The sequence below is a fragment of the Mirounga angustirostris genome, unplaced genomic scaffold, assembly GCF_029215605.1.
Source record: "Mirounga angustirostris isolate CCGP_5_RB_7025 unplaced genomic scaffold, mMirAng1.0.hap1 SCAF_4, whole genome shotgun sequence".
NCBI classification, from domain to species: Eukaryota; Metazoa; Chordata; class Mammalia; order Carnivora; family Phocidae; genus Mirounga; species Mirounga angustirostris.
Genome location: NW_026991712.1, coordinates 106049150 through 106068036, shown reverse-complemented (window position 1 = coordinate 106068036; position 18887 = coordinate 106049150). Strand labels below are relative to the sequence as shown.

At 38.8% G+C, this 18887-nt stretch overlaps 1 protein-coding gene across 4 annotated transcripts in view; it reads right to left on the bottom strand.

The window, feature by feature from the left end:
* The window catches only part of EXTL2 (exostosin like glycosyltransferase 2), a 49451-nt gene that overhangs the window by 21193 nt on the left and 9371 nt on the right, over positions 1-18887 (bottom strand). For 2 of the 4 annotated variants that reach the window (XM_045897094.3, XM_064588742.1), the window contains 3 exons: positions 13300-13727; positions 12577-12647; positions 1083-10185 (listed from right to left, as the gene is read on the bottom strand). In XM_045897094.3, coding sequence (XP_045753050.1) covers positions 9697-10185; positions 12577-12647; positions 13300-13727 — 988 coding nt within the window. In that variant the 3' untranslated portion in view covers positions 1083-9696. Of the gene's footprint in view, positions 1-1082; positions 10186-11803; positions 11947-12576; positions 12648-13299; positions 13728-18887 lie in introns of those variants that run through there. The other 2 variants (XR_010410814.1, XM_054512712.2) reach the window with 2 other exon arrangements.

Below are 18887 nucleotides of genomic sequence, written 5' to 3'. Positions count from 1 at the left end.
TACTTTGTCTTTTAAAAACATGATTCTCGGGCGCCTGGGTGGCTCAGTCGGTTAAGCGACTGCCTTCGGCTCCTGGAATCCCTGATCCTGGAGTCCCTGGATCGAGTCCCACATCGGGCTCCCTGCTCGGCAGGGAGTCTGCTTCTCCCTCTGACCCTCCTCCCTCTCATGCTCTCTGTCTCTCATTCTCTCTGTCTTAAATAAATAAATAAAATCTTAAAAAAAAAAAAAAGATTCTGAGAAGGTATCCTTAGGCTTCCCCAGATGTCTTCAACAAAAAGATAGCTAATCCATTACATAGCCATGTACCGACTCCATTATCCCAAATTTTTGGTTTCTATATGGCGCTGCTCTTATTTTGTTTGATAAGCTGTAATTGTCCCAAATGTTCCTCCAGGGAAAGTAGCCATGTGTCTGCGCTTTTCTGTTGATCTGACCACCTATTGGTCCTTTCTCTTTTCACCTGGTCATCAAAAAACCACTTTTTTTGGAGGAGGTAAAATTGGTTTCAAGTTATTTGTTCACTTGTTCACTTATCATCAACAAGCATTATTGAGCACAAGGTACTTGGGGATGCAGCATGGGTACCTCCTGGGAATTTATAGTTTGGGGAGTGGTCAAAAAAAAGCAGAGGGCGCCTGGGTGGCTCAGTTGGTTAAGCAACTGCCTTCAGCTCAGGTCGTGACCCTGGAGTCCCAGGATCGAGTCCCGCATCGGGCTCCCTGCTCAGCGAGGAGCCTGCTTCTCCCTCTGACCCTCCCCCCTCTCATGTACTCTCATTCTCGCTCTCTCAAATGAATAAATAAATCTTAAAAAAAAAAAAAAGCAGAGAGACAGACCTATGCACAAAGAGTTACTACACAATGTGGTAGTTGCTTTATTAGGATATATACAGGTTTATGGTAAATGAGTTGCCAGGGGAAGGCTTCATGCAGGAGATGACGTTGAAAGTAAAGAAAATGCCATTAAAGGGCTGAATTTGCCAAGACTGGGCAAGGAATGTCCATGAGCCATTACTCTGTTTTCTAAAAATCTTGGAATATTAAACATAATGAAATAAAAGAGATTTCCATCTTGGTATATAGATTTAATTACCATATTTTATTAGAACTGAGAAAATGGTTGAATATTTAGGACATTTTCCTTCCTCTACGCATTTGTACAAACAATATTCATAATCAACACAGACGAAAATATTAGGGAAACATTAATTTGAAAAGCATTTTGATATGAAGAATTGTCAGTTTTTCCTAGATGAATGCATGACCCCTGCTGGCCAAATTATAAAATTTCCCTCTCCAAAGGAATGGTGAGTAATAAAGCTAGTTTTATTAACTCCGTTTCTCTACCAAAGGAATTACATATTAGACCTGCAAGGGGGAGATTTTTTCCGAATGGCAAATGCAGTCCTTGTTTTGTTTTTCTGGCTTGAGAAGTTCAAAAAGTTCAAAGAATTTAAATATTTATTGCAATTTCTTTACCGGTGAGTTAGATAAGATTTGGAGAGAAGTCATGCCTCACTCAAGGTCACATGCAAGTGGGTTGGCCATTTGCTACTAGAGCCCTGGTTTCTGTTCTCCTGCGTTCCCAGACTAGGCAAGATATTCCAGGGCAAGAGTTTAGGTTGTTAACTTCTCTTCTATCTCTCGTTATTGGACTCAACTTTTCATAAATTTTCCTGCTAATGACATTACTAATATTTTGTATGAGTCTTTTATTTCTTCTCCTTGACTAATTGTTGTGGTTAGGACTTCCAATAGTACATTGAATAAAAGTGGGGAGAGTGGGCATCCTTTTCTTATTTCTGATCTTAGAGGAAAAGCTTTAAACCTTTCACCACTGCGTATGATGTTAGCTGTGAACCTGTCATCTATGGCCTTTATTATGCTGAGATACATTCCCTCTATACGCACTTTGTTGAGAGTTTTTGTCATAAATGTATGTTGAATTTTGTCAAATATTGTTTACTTAAAAAAAAAAAAAGCCTGGTTTATTGAGGCAAAATTTACATGAAATAAAATTCACCAATTTTAAGGGTATGGTTTTATGAGTTTTGATAAATATATTTTGTCACACCACCACCACCACCACCACAAACAAGATCTAGAATGTTCCTATCAGCCCCCAAATTTTCTTCATGCCCTTTGTATAGTCAATTCCCCCCTCCAACCCCCAGGCCCTGACAACCACCAATCTGTTTCCTGTTTCTATAGTTTTGCCTTTTCCAGAATGTCATATACATGGAATCTTTTGTGTCTGTCTTCTTTCACTTGGCTTAACTGATTTTGAGATTCAGCCATGTTGCTGCATATATCAGTAGTCTGTTCCTTTTTATTGCTGAAAAGCATTCTAATATGTGGATAAACCAAATTATGTTTATCCTTTAACTAGTTGGAAATTTGAGTTGTTTTCTGCTTTTGATGGTTATGAATAAAGTTGCAGTAAACATTTGTCTATAGGCCTTTGTGTGGATATAAATTTTCATATCTCTTCAGTAAGTATCCAGGCATGGGATTGTTAGGTTATATGGAAAGTGCATATTTAACTTTATAAGAAGCTGGCTTTCGCTTTTTAAAAGTAATTTTGTAAGTATTTCTTTATTCTACCTTATCTTAGACTAATTCTAATTGTGTCCCATATTGTCGTAGAACTCTTGTGCAAAATATAGCTTCAACTCTAAGCGTGATGAGAAAGCAACAACGAAAGGCTAGTTCATGAGGCTCATGAAATAGTATTTCTAGAGGTAAGAATATTGCATTAAGAGAAGAGTATAGCCTTGGAACCAGCTGCAGTCTGTCACTTTGACTTGCTGTGCAACCTTTATTTATTAGGCAAATTACTTAACCTCCCTGAATGTCACTTACTGAACCCTCGAATGTGGGAGATACAGGTATCAAAATTACAAAAATTACATGGGATAAGGTGAGTGTTCCTCACATAATAGGCACTGCTGTTACTGCCATTAGATTAACAACTTTTGCTAAAAGCTAAAGTCTACATTCTACAAAACAAATGGTATCACACTATAGATATTTTAGGATTCATTAGGAATTAATGTGTTTCTTCAGGGGTTGTAAATATGCCACACAGACACAAATGAGTTTTGTTTGGTGCTAGTGTCTATGATGTGTGGGTTTTTAAAATACTGTTATTCTTATGCTTAACCACAGATTAGCATTTTGTACTTAATTAAGATCATGTTTTTTATAGGTCACTGAGAAATGCTATTGTCACGTAAATTATGATGACAATTACCAATGTGTTACAACTTATGTAATATGATTTACCTAGGCCAGGGCCCACTTAGCTAAGTAACTTCTGAAGGACTGATATCATCCTGTAGCTCCACTGAAGAAGATATTCTTAATCAAAAACATTGACAGTCGGTTGTTAACTTTGCTATTTTAAGACTCTTTTCACTCAGTTTACTGGCAGGTATTTGAGCTGCTAAAAATGTTAATTAGGTTGCACTGACATCTGCTGGTAACACAGTAAATTCCATAAAAATAGTGTTTTATAAACTTCAATAGAATCAATAGTTTAATTTAGTCTTTTTTTTAAATTTTTTTTAAGTTTGAGTCTTCAAAACTTGTATTTGCATTCTGGGTTTATGAGATTAGGGGCTGTGCACGATCATTTCTGATTCAGAGTTCAGTTTGAATCAAGTGGCTTGTTACCCTGTTGCGTGTCTCTTTGGGATCTTCATAAAGGCCCAGCAGCAACAGAAGCTTGGTTGAGAAGTAACACACCTTTTAAATAAATCATAATCTCTTCCAGTCAGTGTTTATCACTGACCGATGGCATTGTCTTCTTCCTCATCATTGTCACATCATAATCATTATGTCTTTTGGTTCAAAAACAGTACAACAGTAGTGATGTGTATTAATTGAATTCATATTAATTGTATTAGTATTCACTTTGAGAAAGGACTCCTGGGGAGATAGGCTGAGGGTGTGGGGAAGATAGTAAGCTCCAACAGAGCTAAACTCTAAGGGATTATTTTTTCTTGTCAGGAAGTATAACCTGGTTCCTTTATTTATTTATTTTTTAAGATTGATTTATTTATTTGAGAGAGTGCATGAGCCCGTGAGGGCAGGGGCAGAGGGAGAGAGAGAGAATCTCAAGCAGACTCCGCACTTAGCATGGAGCCCAACTCCAGGATTGATCCCACCGCTGAGACCATGACCCTGAGACCGTGACCTGAGTGGAAACCAAGAGGTGGATGCTCAACTGACTGAGCCACCCAGGTGCCCCTAATCTGGTTCCTTTAAAAACCTACCAATTCAACACTGATTTAGGGTCACCAAATTTTGCAGCTGGAGAGAAATTTACCAATCATTTAGTTCATTTCTCCTTTTGTAGATGTGAAAACTGAGACCCAGATAAATTTACATAACCTAAATCATTACCTAGCTGATAACGAGAAAGATATTTCCTAATTCTCCCATTGCAGCATTCTTTCCTATGTAAATTGTCTTCACTAGCTATTAAGTTTATTGCTTAAACCAAAAATACTTGAACACTCAAATATGATTATTTGAGAATTTATATTTAGCTTACATTAAGTCAATCATCCTGACTTTAACTAGAGATGTGTTACTAAAATATACACTGTATTATGTAATACTGCTCAGTACTGATTCAGAAATAGGTATCTATCCTATTAGGTATCTGTCCTTCCCAGAAACTAAAGCTCTATTTCTTCAGATGTGAAAATAAAGACATGCAGAATGGGGAAAAAAAGAAAAAGAAAAAAAAAGAGGCAGGAATAAACCTTAACCAGAAAAATTTCTGGCTCTTTGATCAGATTTGGGGGTAACAGAATTATGCACCAGATGTCTTATCAGTAATATATGTACATTCCCTGCCCCTTTAGTTTTCTGTCCCAATAGGCACCGTTATATGGCATAAAACTTTAACATTGCAACTTGCATTGTGATAAAATATGTGCTATATAGATAAATTACCAACCAGATATTCTATAATACAATGTCAGGCACATTTTTCCTCAACGTCAGCACTACTGACATTTTGGGGTGCTTAGTGTTGGGGGGCTGCTGCATCCTCAAAGCCAGTAGCATGCCCCCAGTTGTAATAAACCAAATGTGTCCAGACCTTGCTGTGCAAACCCTGGGGGTAAAGTCAGCCCAAGTTAAGAATCACTGCTGTAAATTAAAGCTGTTTCTTTCAGGTTTATTTTTGTAAACTACTTAAAATATTCTGATCAAGAATTTGATTTTCTTTTTAAATAAAATATTGACATATAAAAAGAGGAGAAGCCTTGAGTCATCTCTAGTTTAGATAAACACTTCATCTGAATATTCCATTCTGAGCCAGAGTTAATAAAGCGGGTTCCTTAAATTGTTTTCAGTACTTGCATATTCATTCTTGCTTCTTTTTATGCTCCAAGGTATAATTTTGACACAGTTACTAACTCACGACCAAGTCTCTTTAATTCTTGGGCAAGCTGCTCTTTCTTTATCTGTAATAGCTTTGGAAAAAATTGTGTGCTTTCCTGATGCTACAAAGTTCTCTCTACACATTATGCCCTTTGAAACCAAAAGCAACCAGGGAAATTTTCGGGCAGGCATTTTCATCCCCATTCTCCAGAGAAGGAAATTAAGTGGAGCCAGGACTCGGTGCATGTTTCCAATGTATCAAATGTTCTTTTTATTTCATCTACAGTAAGTATATTTTCAGGTTTTATAGTGAGAGAACCTTCATGAAAGAAGAAAAGGAGGCATGGAAGTGAGGAGGAAGGGAGTAGAGAGAGAGAGAGCCAAGTCGGGAGATCCCTAGCAGGACAATAAATACTGGTTTATGATATAGCATGGGGTAAAGGATGATCACATCTCACCACTGAAGCCCTAGCAGCCAGTGAGATTTGGCACCTCCCCAACCCTCCTCCATCAAAGCTTGATCCTCCACTCCATTTCCTCCTGAGTCCCTCTACCTCCTGCCCTCCCTTGCATCCATAGAGCATGTAAGTGCACACATAGAAGCAGGCACACACACCTTTGGGTCAAAGCCTTGGTTCTTTCCAAGAGGAACGAATATGAGCATTTTTTTTTAAAGATTTATTTATTTGGGGCACCTGGGTGGCTCAGTTGTTAAGCGTCTGCCTTCGGCTCAGTTCATGATCCCAGGGTCCTGGGATCGAGCCCCATATTGGGCTCCCTGCTCCGCGGGAAGCCTGCTTCTCCCTCTCCCACTCCCTTTGCTTCTGTTCCCTCTCTCGCTGTCTCTCTCTCTGTCAAATAAATAAATTTAAAAATAAATCTTAAAAAAAAGATTATTTATTTGAGGGGTGGGGGGACGGGGCAGAGGGAGAGAAGAAAGAATTCCAAGCGGACTCTGCGCTGAGCGTGCAGCCCCACACAGGGCTCAATCCCACGACCCTTGAGATCATGACCTGAGCAGAAACCAAGAGTTGGACGCTTAACCGACTGAGCCACCGCTCCCCCACCCCGAAATTTTTTTATTGCTGGGACAAGCAAAGGGTCAGCAATTCATTGCCTATACTTCAAGCCTGGGAACAAAGAGTTTCTAGAAGTACTTCAAAAGCTTCCTAAAGCTTATACTGCCTTTGAATCTTTTATTTGACAGTTGGGCTTCCTGTTTTTTAGCCTTAACAGAGTTCTTTTTTTTTTTTTTAAAGATTTTATTTATTTATTTGAGAGAGAGAGAATGAGAGAGAGAGAGCACATGAGAGGGGGGAGGGTCAGAGGGAGAAGCAGGCTCCCTGCCGAGCAGGGAGCCTGATGCGGGACTCGATCCAGGGACTCCAGGATCATGACCTGAGCCGAAGGCAGTCGCTTAACCAACTGAGCCACCCAGGCGCCCCTTAACAGAGTTCTTAACATAGCCAAGTCCTTCCAAATCCTTTGCGAATTTTGTACATGGAAAAAGGAAAGAAAACGTTAAATATGCAATGTTGGGAAGTCTGATGGGAAGCAGGTGCCCTCGGATGTGATACTAACAGTGCAGCGATGGCAATGCCTCTGGAGACACCTAGCAATATGTACCAAAAACTCTAAAAACATGCATACTACTGGATGGGTCCAAGTATTGAAATTCTTGGCCTTAAAGGAATCATTATAGATGTGCTCAAAGGCAAGGGCATTTACCCAAATGTTGTCCTAATAGGAAGAAATCAAACAAAATGGTAGTAGGATTGATTATATAAATTATAGTTTATCTATCCAATGAAATACCAAATAAATCATGCTATTAAAATATATGCTTCAGAAAGTCAGGAGGAATAGACACAAATACGCCTAGCCATTGTTAATGTGGTGGTGTGCTTTTCATTTCTCCTTTATGCTGTTCTGAATAAGCCAAAATTGCTAGAATGAGTATGTAGGGTTTTAAGAATAAGAAAAGGGGCATTTGAAATAAAGACCTGAAAATTGCCATGGTTCTCTGCCCATTGTTACATAGGAATAATTTCTTGAATATCTCACCTGGTGGGCCCAGAGGCTTTCTAATACCTAGGTATTGAGTTGTAGAATTAACTGCGCTTATTAGCAGTCACACACTCCAACAGCTCTTCTATTTCTTAATGCAAACCACTAGGTAGATAGGACTCTCATTTTTGCAGATGAGGAAACCGATGCTCCAAGAAGTTAAGTAAATGTGAGATCTAGGAAGGATTTGAGTCCAAATACTCTCCTGGCACACCTAGCCTCTAAGTTCATTGCTTTCCTCATGCAGTTTCAAACCTGAGCAGCATCTCTTCTCCCAATCATTTGGAGCAAGAATAAGAGGTGTACAGAGGAAAACAGTTTTAGTAGAATCACAGCCGCAATGCAAAGGTCTCTGTATCACAGATTGAACTTCACTTTGTGATCATATTTGCTCTATAATGTCTGTAAAACATGATACGATTAACTTATGTGATGCTTAAGACAAGTTTGAGAACACAAAATGGGAAATAAAATCTCAGAATATTTTCCCACTGGAGAACTCCCCCCAACCCCGGGGAACGTAGCTAATGCCTCTGCTTTACCCTGAGCAATATATTAGAATATTTAGAAATTTGTAAAAACACGGACCACAAAAACGTGAGTCTGCTTAATTAAGAGAACATCTGCATGGTAGAAGTTTATTTTATTTATCTGCCAGGTGAATTCCAAGAGGCTAAAAATCACTACCAAGGTTGGCCAAAGCAGATAATGAACATTATAGGTTTTTAGTGAGGTTCTGGGTTCTACTGGTTTTATCTGACTGCATTAAGACACATACACATGCCAATGTAAAGAAACAACATATACTGAACTAACTGCACATAGACCTCATTGTTGGAACATTAACCATGATTATTATAATATTTTCACAGCTTTGCAAATGTGAGAATACAGTGACATTATGGGAGGAGGAGGGGGAAGAGGAAGAGGAGAAGGTGGTATACAGGAGCTTAATTATTCCTTGCTACTCTTGTAAACAAGGACCAAACACAGACACTATGTGGAACACAGATACTAATTCATGTAACAGAGTGAGCAAGTTAACAATTTACTTGCTCAATTACGATGCAGACTCCCTATAAAATTCCTCTGCTATGATTCAGTTATTTTTCTCCTGTATGTAACCAAAATATCATCATGATGAATGCATTGGGTCTTTTTTGAAAAAAAAAAAGAAAAGAAAAAGAAAGCAGCAGCAGCTCTGAATACGAGAGTTTAACTTTGTGTATAATACACGTAACTCTTTAGTATCCATGAGATAAGCCTATGCCCTAACAGTAAAGGTCTTTCCATACCAAAGGTTGTAACTTTCCTCAGTTCCTAATTAATCATTCTTTCAGAAGATTATTTTATGTTTCTTAAACAACACACAGTTTCTGTAAAATATAGGAATTAACGTACACTTCTCAAGGTCAGATTCAGGGACAAAATGCACTACCTGAATCCAGTATCACATTTGCTCCCTGCTGCATAGAAGTTGCACATAAGAAACACAGGTTGCATTTTTTTGTGATCCATGCAGTAAATATTCACAAAAATCAAGCAAACAACTAGACATCCTTCAGCTACTAAAATGAACTCTCCCAGTCACAACAGACTTATCAACGAAAATCAAAGCACTGACGGTTGCATCAAAACCATGCTGGGCCGAGTTAGTGCTGGAAAGGGCTGGTTGGAAAGACCACAATGAAAGCACTGAGAGTCATGAGTTTTCCACTTGTTTTTATAAGGGACTGAGACTATTCTCCCCTCACATGGCTTTTCTCTATGCCATAGGCTTTTGCTAATGATGCATTTCAAGCTTCAAATGAAAACAATCATCCTTTAGGGAAAAAGCTGAGAAATGCTTTTCTGAAGTTTCTGATCCTGGAGACAACTTGCTATAGGTCCTTAAGGCAAACGCCAGGAATCCAAGAAATTGTAGAACTGTCTCAGAATGTAAACAATAAAATCGCTGACCAAGAAGTTCTATCCGTGTATGAAAATTCCTCGCAAAAAAAACCTATCTAGAGAGTACCAGCTTCTTGGTTTTTGAAGTTCCTGTAAATTCTATGTCCTAGAAGCATGGTACATTTTTTCCTTTGTAGAGACTTCTGTAGTGGATAAAAGTTCGTGATGTTGCTTAAAAAAACAAACAAACCCCAAAAAACAAAACAAAACACCAACCCTAGCAAAGAGAAGCTACTCAGATACTAAGCAGTTTTGAGGTTTGTTTTTGTTTGTTTTAGTTTCATATTTTACTTTTGTGGTTGGCATAGGGAAAACCAAACTGAGAAATCATGATGTTGGAGTATTTTAAGGGCATGCTATCGTAGATACTAACAAGCTTATTTATACAATAAGACCTCTGCAGAAAGTGCTCAGCTCGGTGCCACATTCCAGGATAGCCACCGTTGGACTCTTTTTCTAAATTGCCCATGTTTACAGGTTTCACAAATACCCCTGAAGTCTTCCCGGTGTTCTTGGCAATGATAAAATTCATGGCAATATCATCACAGTTCTGGATTTCATCTATCAAAGCATGGACAGCTGCAGGTTGCCTCTGAAACAGGTCAAGGTATTTACTATTGAAGAATGAGGCTCCAATCAGCACCATAGAGTACTGGTCGCCATTTCCAAACCCCGGTGTTTGCAGTTCAAAACCTCCATAACTGTAGACACCTGATGAAGTAGAGACATGCTTTCTAGGAACAAATCCTACAATTTGATCAGGAAATTGCTGAAAAGATGGAAAAGGAACAATTAAGGGTGGCATTTCTTGAGAGCAGACATGGTGAGAAAGGCAATGATTCATTACAGAGAGAATTAAACGGATTTATCAACTTTATTTTATTCTTGGCTTCCACATCTCAATTTCATCTAACTCCAGGCAACTTCATAAATCTACATTCTGATACGTTTGCAGGTCAAAATTCCATCGCAATCCAAATTGCTAACAAAATTTCTAACCTTACAAATGTTCTCTGAATTCAAATGTTCTCTGATATTAACAAAATCTAGTCACCAAAGAGTCTGGTTCTTCAAAGTTTGCTTCAAAAGAAGCTGACTGTACGAATGCTATTTATTACGGGAGATAAGAAGATATAGCATAATTTTGAAAATCTGTTTCAATCTCTAAGGAGCACATAAAATTGTGGATCTACATGTATGATTCTGTTTTTCCATGTTGATTTCAATGTTCTTGAAAGTCACTGTTGATTTTAAACAATGTTATATTTTCCCCCTTCTCAGCTTGGGTGTTTCCTTTTTAAAAACATGAGTAAAAAATATATAATGAGACGCTGTCAGACTCTTTGGAAGGCAGCTATGCTCACCACTATACCACCAACGCACTGTCAGACTCTTTGAAGAAAGGATAGTAGTAAAACCATAGAAGTAAGATGAGAGTAACTAAAAATGAAACAAAAACCAGCAAACAAGAGAAAACCAGTGAAGCATGGAAAAGAGTAAGAATTTATAGAGTTAAAAGGCTTATTAGTTCAATCTCATAAGTAATTTGCGTTTCACTCATTTACTGAACAGACATTAAACTAGGGACACATCCACACACACACACACACACACATCCACACACACATCTAAATCAGCCTGGGTTAAATCCCATTTCAAAAAAGTCATCATCTGGGAAGGGTATGATTCAGCTATGTGAACAAGGAATTCCCATACTGTGAGACGGTTGTACGTGCAGCTGGGTAAGCCTGTTGGAAGCACTGAGGACAGGGTGACAGCTCTGTTACTGGGAGGCAAAGGGGAAGGGCAGGGAGTCGAGGATAAACCCTGGGGGGCTTCAGAGAGCAAGTACCATTGACATCATTTAGGAGGATGAATGAGGTTCCATAGACGGCTAGAGAAGGAAAAGTCATAGCACTAATTAGCGGTAACAGGTGAGCACAAAAGCACGCTAGATGTCCACTCCAGCCTTGCCTGCCTCTATACCCCAAATCATTACACTATGCCCGGCATTGATGGGACTGAACTGTAGGAGTCAAGTTACCTCGTGCAATGGATTGAAACTGTTCTTGGTTATTCTTCTATGAATAAAACCTAAAAATCATATTTATCCATTTTTAATTGTGGCTTACTTGGATTGTTCTAAATAAGCACAGTTCTCCTATTCCACCCCCACCACCACTGACATTTTAGGTAAATTGATTTTTTTTTTACCTGAAATAGAAATTTCACAGCCGGAATATTACATTAGAATTTTTTGCCTAAGAAGCTTTATTTACAGGGCTGGAAAAACTGCTATACGGGAAAAAAACTTGTTGAACTTGGTATAAAGTTAGAAACTGAAGTTTTGAGAGTGCTGATACCTGCAGAGTACTGTGACCACTTACCATTAATATCTAATGTTCTTATATCCCACGTAGCTAATTAAGGAGGGTTACTATAGTGCAAATTAGACCATTTATTGGGTAGCACAGTGTTTCATTATTTGACACAGCTTCAGAATACTGGTGTGCAGTCCTGATTTCTGCAACTTGTAAAAGCAAGCTACTATTAATTAACACATATTCAATAGCAAAGAATTGTGTTTATAGAATAGCGAACAATTTATGCCTGTTTATTCCAGCTAGGATTTAGGGGGGAGAAAAAAAAACAACCAAAATAAATAAATAAATAAAACTATCACCACAATGATGCATGTGGAATTATTACTATTCCTAATTCCTAAAAAGTTGTCCCAGCATTAGGATTAAATTTTGTGGGTGTAATAAATGCTTTCTTTTAAAGAAAGTTATATATAACATTAATACAGAAATACACTTCTCATTTGAGACATGTATCTGTGGCCTCGTAGAAAAATATCTCTCGATTCTAGTCTTTGCCATACCAGATCATCTCCTCATTGTTCTCTGGAAGATAGTTCTAGCTCTTCTCCCCAGCATATCAAATATAAATCAAATATAGATAAAAGATACCATAACTTGCAGGCTGGCTTAAATGAACACGAGACATGTTGATTACCATGCAACAAATATCTATGTCTCTTAGAAAAATACTGTCTACACTGTTTGAGATGACTCCCACATTAAACCACGACGCTGCCCAACTAAATCAGAGATAAAACTTTATACTGATGAATTCATAAAGGACAGAGCAACATTACCTGCCAAACTGAGAAAGCAAAGACAAGGTCTTGGGCGCTAATTAGCGTATCATCGTCTACCATTAACACCGCTGCAACGAAAGGAAAAAGAATTATATCCAACAGTTTGGAAATGGAAACAAAACTAGTAATAAACAATGGTGCCCAGATAGAACATTCAAATGAATAATTTCCTGAACAAAATTAGTAAACAAGAAATGTACTCTCGGAGAGATTTGTCTGGTAGAAAAAGTGTTTATTTGAATTGTAATTGATACTTATAATTGCCTGAGGGGAAAATTATTATGCAGCTCTCATCCATTATCCTAGAAATGAATGAACCTATAAATAAATAAAACCGAGGGTCTTCTAAGCAAATTACAATGCTCACGAAACTGCTCTGAACGGGAGGAAAAGGAAGGTGGCAAAAAAAAAAAAAAAAAAAAATACATTAAGCGTAAGCCGAACGGCATTTTACTACTTTCTGTGATACCATACTGTGTAATTATAGTCGATCTTTGTTCACATTAACCTCTTTGTCACCGTTGCAAGATGTATGTGATTTCTTCCCCACTAAACTGCTTCTTGACATCTTGAAAATTGCCCCTTATGTTTCTTTTTGATTCCCTCTCCCTGCTTTCTCCACATCAGTAAGACAAGCAGAAGGTGGGAAAGACACACACCCACCCCCCGAGCTCTGGGGAGTGGCAGCCCATGCCAGCTAGGACCCCCGCAGCAACTCACCATTGGTTTCCAGTTCGGGAAAGACCTGGAGTCGATTTCTCATCCTGTTTGTTGCCTGGAGTTTGAAGATCACAGGGACAGGGTGAGGCCCTAGAGAGTTCCATAACTCTTCTGGCCCCTTCTCCCCAACGTTGTTCCACACCACAATCACTTTATGCAGATACGGCACAGCCTGATAATGATTTAAGAGTCTCAGTAAGAGATCTGTTCTGTTGTATGTCTGCATTATTAGAGTAAAGGAATCCAGGGCGGATTTGCCCTGGGATTTTATTTCCCTACGCAAAGTGAGCATCTTGTCTTCCTTGATATTTGGCAGTAAAGTGGTCAAAGCCCCGGCTACGAGGAGCAGCACAAGGATGACCACCAAAGAGAAACGAAGCACTCGAATGCCCATCACTCGTCCGGGAAGTTTGCAGATGTGGCAACACCTGGAATACAAACGGCAATAAAATACAGTGTTAGCATTCTTACTAGTTACCACGTTTTTGGCTTTGCCTTTCTAAGGAGGACGGAGGTAAATCTTATTTGAGTTGATTAAATTCAGTTCTCCCTGCCTCTTTGATAGGGCGACTTGGCCTAAGGTAAAAATGAAAAGTGCAGTGAATGGACCTCCTCTTCTGGGCCTGCTTGCTTTTGCAGTTGTGGACAAAAGCTCATCTACACACAAGCCAGAAGAAGTAAGCAGTGTATTTTAAAATCTGCCCTCATTTTACTATGAAGAATTTGGAACGGAGACTATTTTTTCAAATGGGATTACATTTCTCTCAGTAGTGTACTAATTCTTTAAACAACTTTACTGAGAGATCATTGACATAAAAATTGCATATATTTAAAGTGCACAACATGATGTTCTGATACATGTATACGGCAGGACCTTGAACAGCACAGGTTTGAACCGCGTGGACCCACTTAATATGTGGATTTTTTTTTCAGTAAATACAGTCCAGAACTATCAGTGGATTTTCTTTTCCTTATGATTTTCTTAACAATATTTCCACTTTTCTTACTTTATTGTAAGAATGCAGTATATAATACAGACACCAAATACGTGTTAATCGACTATGTTATAGGTAAGGCTTCTGGTCAACAGTAGGCTATTAGTTGTTAAGTTCTGGCGGAGTCAAAAGTCAAAAATGTGGATTTTCGACTGTGTGGGGCGTTGGCCTCACGTTGTTCAAAGGTCAATTATACTCCAGTATACAAAATTTAAAAGTACTTTTTGGTAGCAACCTTTTCTCCAAATGAGATCATAGGTGGTAGCCAATGAGCTTTATCCGAGGTGTGATTATTGCTAATTGAAATCATAGGCGGAAGCCTAATATAAGAAACAGATAATAATGGCAGCAGCAGCAACAATTACAGTGGGTTTACCACTCATTAGGCCCTGTACGACGTGCTTTGCACGTCATGGTATGTACTTACTCACTCAATAGAATAAACAAGTGGTTATGAGTGCTTACTTGTACCAGGCACTGTTCTAGGATCTGTGGCTACAGCAACAAATAAAATAGACTCAGTCTCTGCTGTTTGATGCAGAGGAAATAGTAGAGAGAGGCAGACGAAAAGTAAACTCAAAGATAAGTTAGCATAGTGGTAACGAAGAGAATACATCAGAGTGACATAAGCAAGGGCCAGATCACCAGGGACCTTATCAGCTGAAAAAGGAGGATAGATTTTATTCTACTTGAGATAGGAAGCTCTTAGAAGGTTTTGATCAGGGCAGGGACAGGATCTTTTACTAGAGCTTGAATACTTACAGAGGTTAAATATCTTTCTCAGGATTAGGAGGCAACTAAGTAATGGATCTGGAATCTATACCCAAGAAAATCTGCTGCCAGAGCCAGGCTGTCCCTCATTATGGGCTAAGGGATGTACTGCCAGATTTAAATTCAGGTTGAACTGAGGTAGGGCTCTGGAGCTTCCAAGTCACCATCTCTGATAGTACAGGAGGATCAGAAGGTACTGTAATCAGCTATGTACTCTCCTATTCCTCACTATACCTAAAGGCTCCACCTGCAATATGGCTACAGAATACTAGGTGAACAAACACCCGATGAATGTGGTCTGGACATTCACGGGTCAAACATTCCTGGTGGATCAGACCTCTCAGTCACGTATGTAAGAAAAGACTGAAGCACACAGGCAGTTTTACAGAGACCCAGAGCTCCGATTTCCTAGCCTCCGATAGAGTTCATTATCACCCCTGCTGCCCCCTTCTGAAGCACTGTTGACTTTCAGTTATTGCTGGCTTTTTTTGTTTTTTTCTTTTTCTTTTTCTTTTTTTTATTCTGCTGGTTCTGTTTCTGATTCCAGACTTTACTTACTCCTCTACAAGCTTCCGTAAGCTTTCTAGGTAAGTCCTTATTTTGTATTTTGGCAGCTGAGCCTTCACACACATCTTAGCATATATATCCTAGATCTATTCAACTGCTCTGTTCAAGTGTGAAAGCCAGAAGTGAGGAAAAAGAATATTCAAAGATATACTTACTTATAAAAAGACTGAAAACAAAAATCAACCAGAAGTTTCTAAACATTTAGAAAATACCTTTAAGAAAAAAATAGATCTTAGAACTGGAAAGGATATTATTCTTGATGACTTTAATGGATCCATCATTTACCCTCTCTTATTATTTTTCATACAATTCCTCTTTTTAGGGACGCCTGGGTGGCTTAGTCGGTTAAGCAACTGCCTTCGGCTCAGGTCATGATCCCAGGGTCCTGGGATCAAGTCCCGCATCGGGCTCCCTGCTCAGTGGGGAGCCTGCTTCTCCCTCTCCCTCTGCCTCTTCCCCAGCTTGTGTGCTCTCTCTCCTCTCTCAAATAAATTTTAAAAATCTTAAAAAAAAAACAAGCAATTTCTCTTCTTAGGTGATACAATAAAAAAAATACTCTCATCTATTCCACGATATTGACAAATGGGATAAAGCTGGAGGAGACTTCTTACTGCTCCCTCCCAGCCGTGGTAGGCCAACCGCGCTAAGCCACTATCGCAGTCCTGTGTAGTACCATTGCGACCGTACAGTTTAGTTTTGGTTGTCGCCATCTCCTTAGAAAAGCACTGTGTGTGGATGCCTAGACTCTGGGCTCCACAGCCTGTGGTTTAACTGGGCACGTGCTGCCAGACCACCGTTCCACAGGCAATTCTGAGACTGTAGTCTAAATCTTCCCATCTCACAGCTTAGATTCCCAATAAAATCTCACTTTAATGTCCGAATGATGATGTTCGGTCAGCCTTTTGTTTTTCATGGAGGAGATTTAGCAGGGGTGGAATTCAAGTGACAATCCCACTCCTGTGATCTTGTTTCATGGGGGAAGGCGTGCTTTGCAATTGTAGAAACGGTTTCTCCATATATAGTTCAGCAAGGACACAGAGAGACCATATAGACCATGCCTTTAACATCTCCCTTTGAAGTGTACAAGAATGGGGAATGGAGAAGTCTAATGGGGCTAGGGACATCCACTCCATGATTGGAGAGTGCGTTGAGGCCTGTGCAAGCAAAGAAGAGCTTATTCATAAGATCAAGGAGATGGTCGTTGCCATTCAGCAACTCTCACTTTTCAATAGTCCAGATTTGGAAAGCAATGTTACCTTGTAGTAACCTTTTCAGAGAATTTGCAAAGAATATTCTCTCCTGGACTTTCTCTCTGGCTTGTTCTGTTAAGAAAAGCAATTTTGTGTTCTGTTAAGAAAAGCAATTTTGTGTCTCTCCTTTTATCGTGGCCTCACTCAAGATATGAATAAAATGAATTATTTTTGAAGTAACCCCAGCTTACTATGATTATTCTTCAAGGACAGTAATTTAAGGCATTAGAATACAATGTTTTCATTGCATATACCCTCTTACTAAAACAACACATACTGTTAATGTAGCCAACCAAGGAAAAACCATTATGAATTAATAATCTTGGTTCAAAGGCCTTGAAAATCCTTCTAATATATTGAATCAAAAGCAGGTCTCATAAAACATATTTTCAGTTCTGCATAAAAATGGCTAGCTATAAGCACTCAGAGCAAAGAATCATCCAACAATTGCATTAAAATACACCCTGATTAAAATCTTTGTGTTCATTTTCCACAGCTGAGTAGGAACAGCATATCGCAAAACTTACACAGAGGTGTTTCTAGTTTCTAAAGCAGACACAGGTAACTATCTGGCAATTTTAGTGTAGAAAAAGTAATGAAATTAATTACTATAGCCTACTATAAATATAATTATGTAATTATATTTACATATAATTATATGATAATTATATACCCTACTATAAATATACTTTGTCAAAGACACTCACGAGTATTTCACTTTCACCTATACTTTTAAGTAGGATTTAGCCCTATGCCCATCATAGAAATTTCCTCTTTCAGATAACTTCTAATCTCCTATTTTACCTGTTCCAAAAATGTGTTGGGAGATGTGAATAATTTATCTTTAGAAACACAGTGTAAATATTTCATGTATTTATTAAATAAGGCAACCCAATACAATTATGTAAAATTTTTAGTCTGTATAGAAAAGCAAGAAGAGCAAGAATTTCAGAGACTGCAGGGCAAGCGGCACATTTATACTTTGAGAACAGGTGAAGTTCGGAACTCCCACTGTAGATCCGCTAGAAACAGTTTCAGATCAGTTTGGAGAAGAACGATGACTTCACTGGCTGTCTGGATTTCAGTCTCTTTCTTCTATTCTCCCTCTAAATCTTTTTTTTTTTTTAAAGATGTTATTTATTTGAGAGAGAGAATGAGATAGAGAGAGAGCATGAGAGGGGGAGGGTCAGAGGGAGAAGCAGACTCCCCGCTGAGCCGGGAGCCCGATGTGGGACTCGATCCCGGGACTCCAGGATCATGACCTGAGCCGAAGGCAGTTGCTTAACCAACTGAGCCACCCAGGCACCCTTCTATTCTCTCTCTAGAGAAAGAACTTATCATCTAATTCACAGCTTTGAGCTTTGAACAGGAGATACAAGGAAGAACACATCTAGAATAGTCTACATCTTACATAGAACCAGAAGTCAGTGGAGGTAACTCCCAGTTCTCTTGCCCTCAATTCCTACACCTTCTTCTTAGATTTTTTTTTCTTATTTCTTTTTAATGTCTGTATGTATTTACTGACACCCTGTCTTATTCTAAAGAGGATCTGACAGCTCTTAGACTAATCCTTCTCTGCTTTTCTCCAATCCATGACTACCGTCGATTAAATGTAACTTTTAATAAACACAGTAAATGTCAGCAAAACAAAACAAAAGGTCTTCCTTTCTCGTCTCCTGATCATCTGAAAAATCAAAGACCCCCAAATGATATTTTTTGCAGATACATCAATTTATTAGTTCTTCATAGGTAGACAGCATATCCTTTTAGTTATTTTCATATTGTTATTCTAGCATCTTCTATACCAGGGGTTTTCAACGGGGGACGACTCTGTTCTCCAGGTGATACGTGGCAAAGACTGGAGACATTTTGATTGAGGAAGAGATGCTATCGAGTGGGCAGATGTCAGAGTTGCTGCTAAAATCCTGCAATGGACAGGACACCCCTCCAAAGGGAAGAATTATCCAGCTTAACATGCCAGTGATGCTGAGGTTGAAAACCCTGC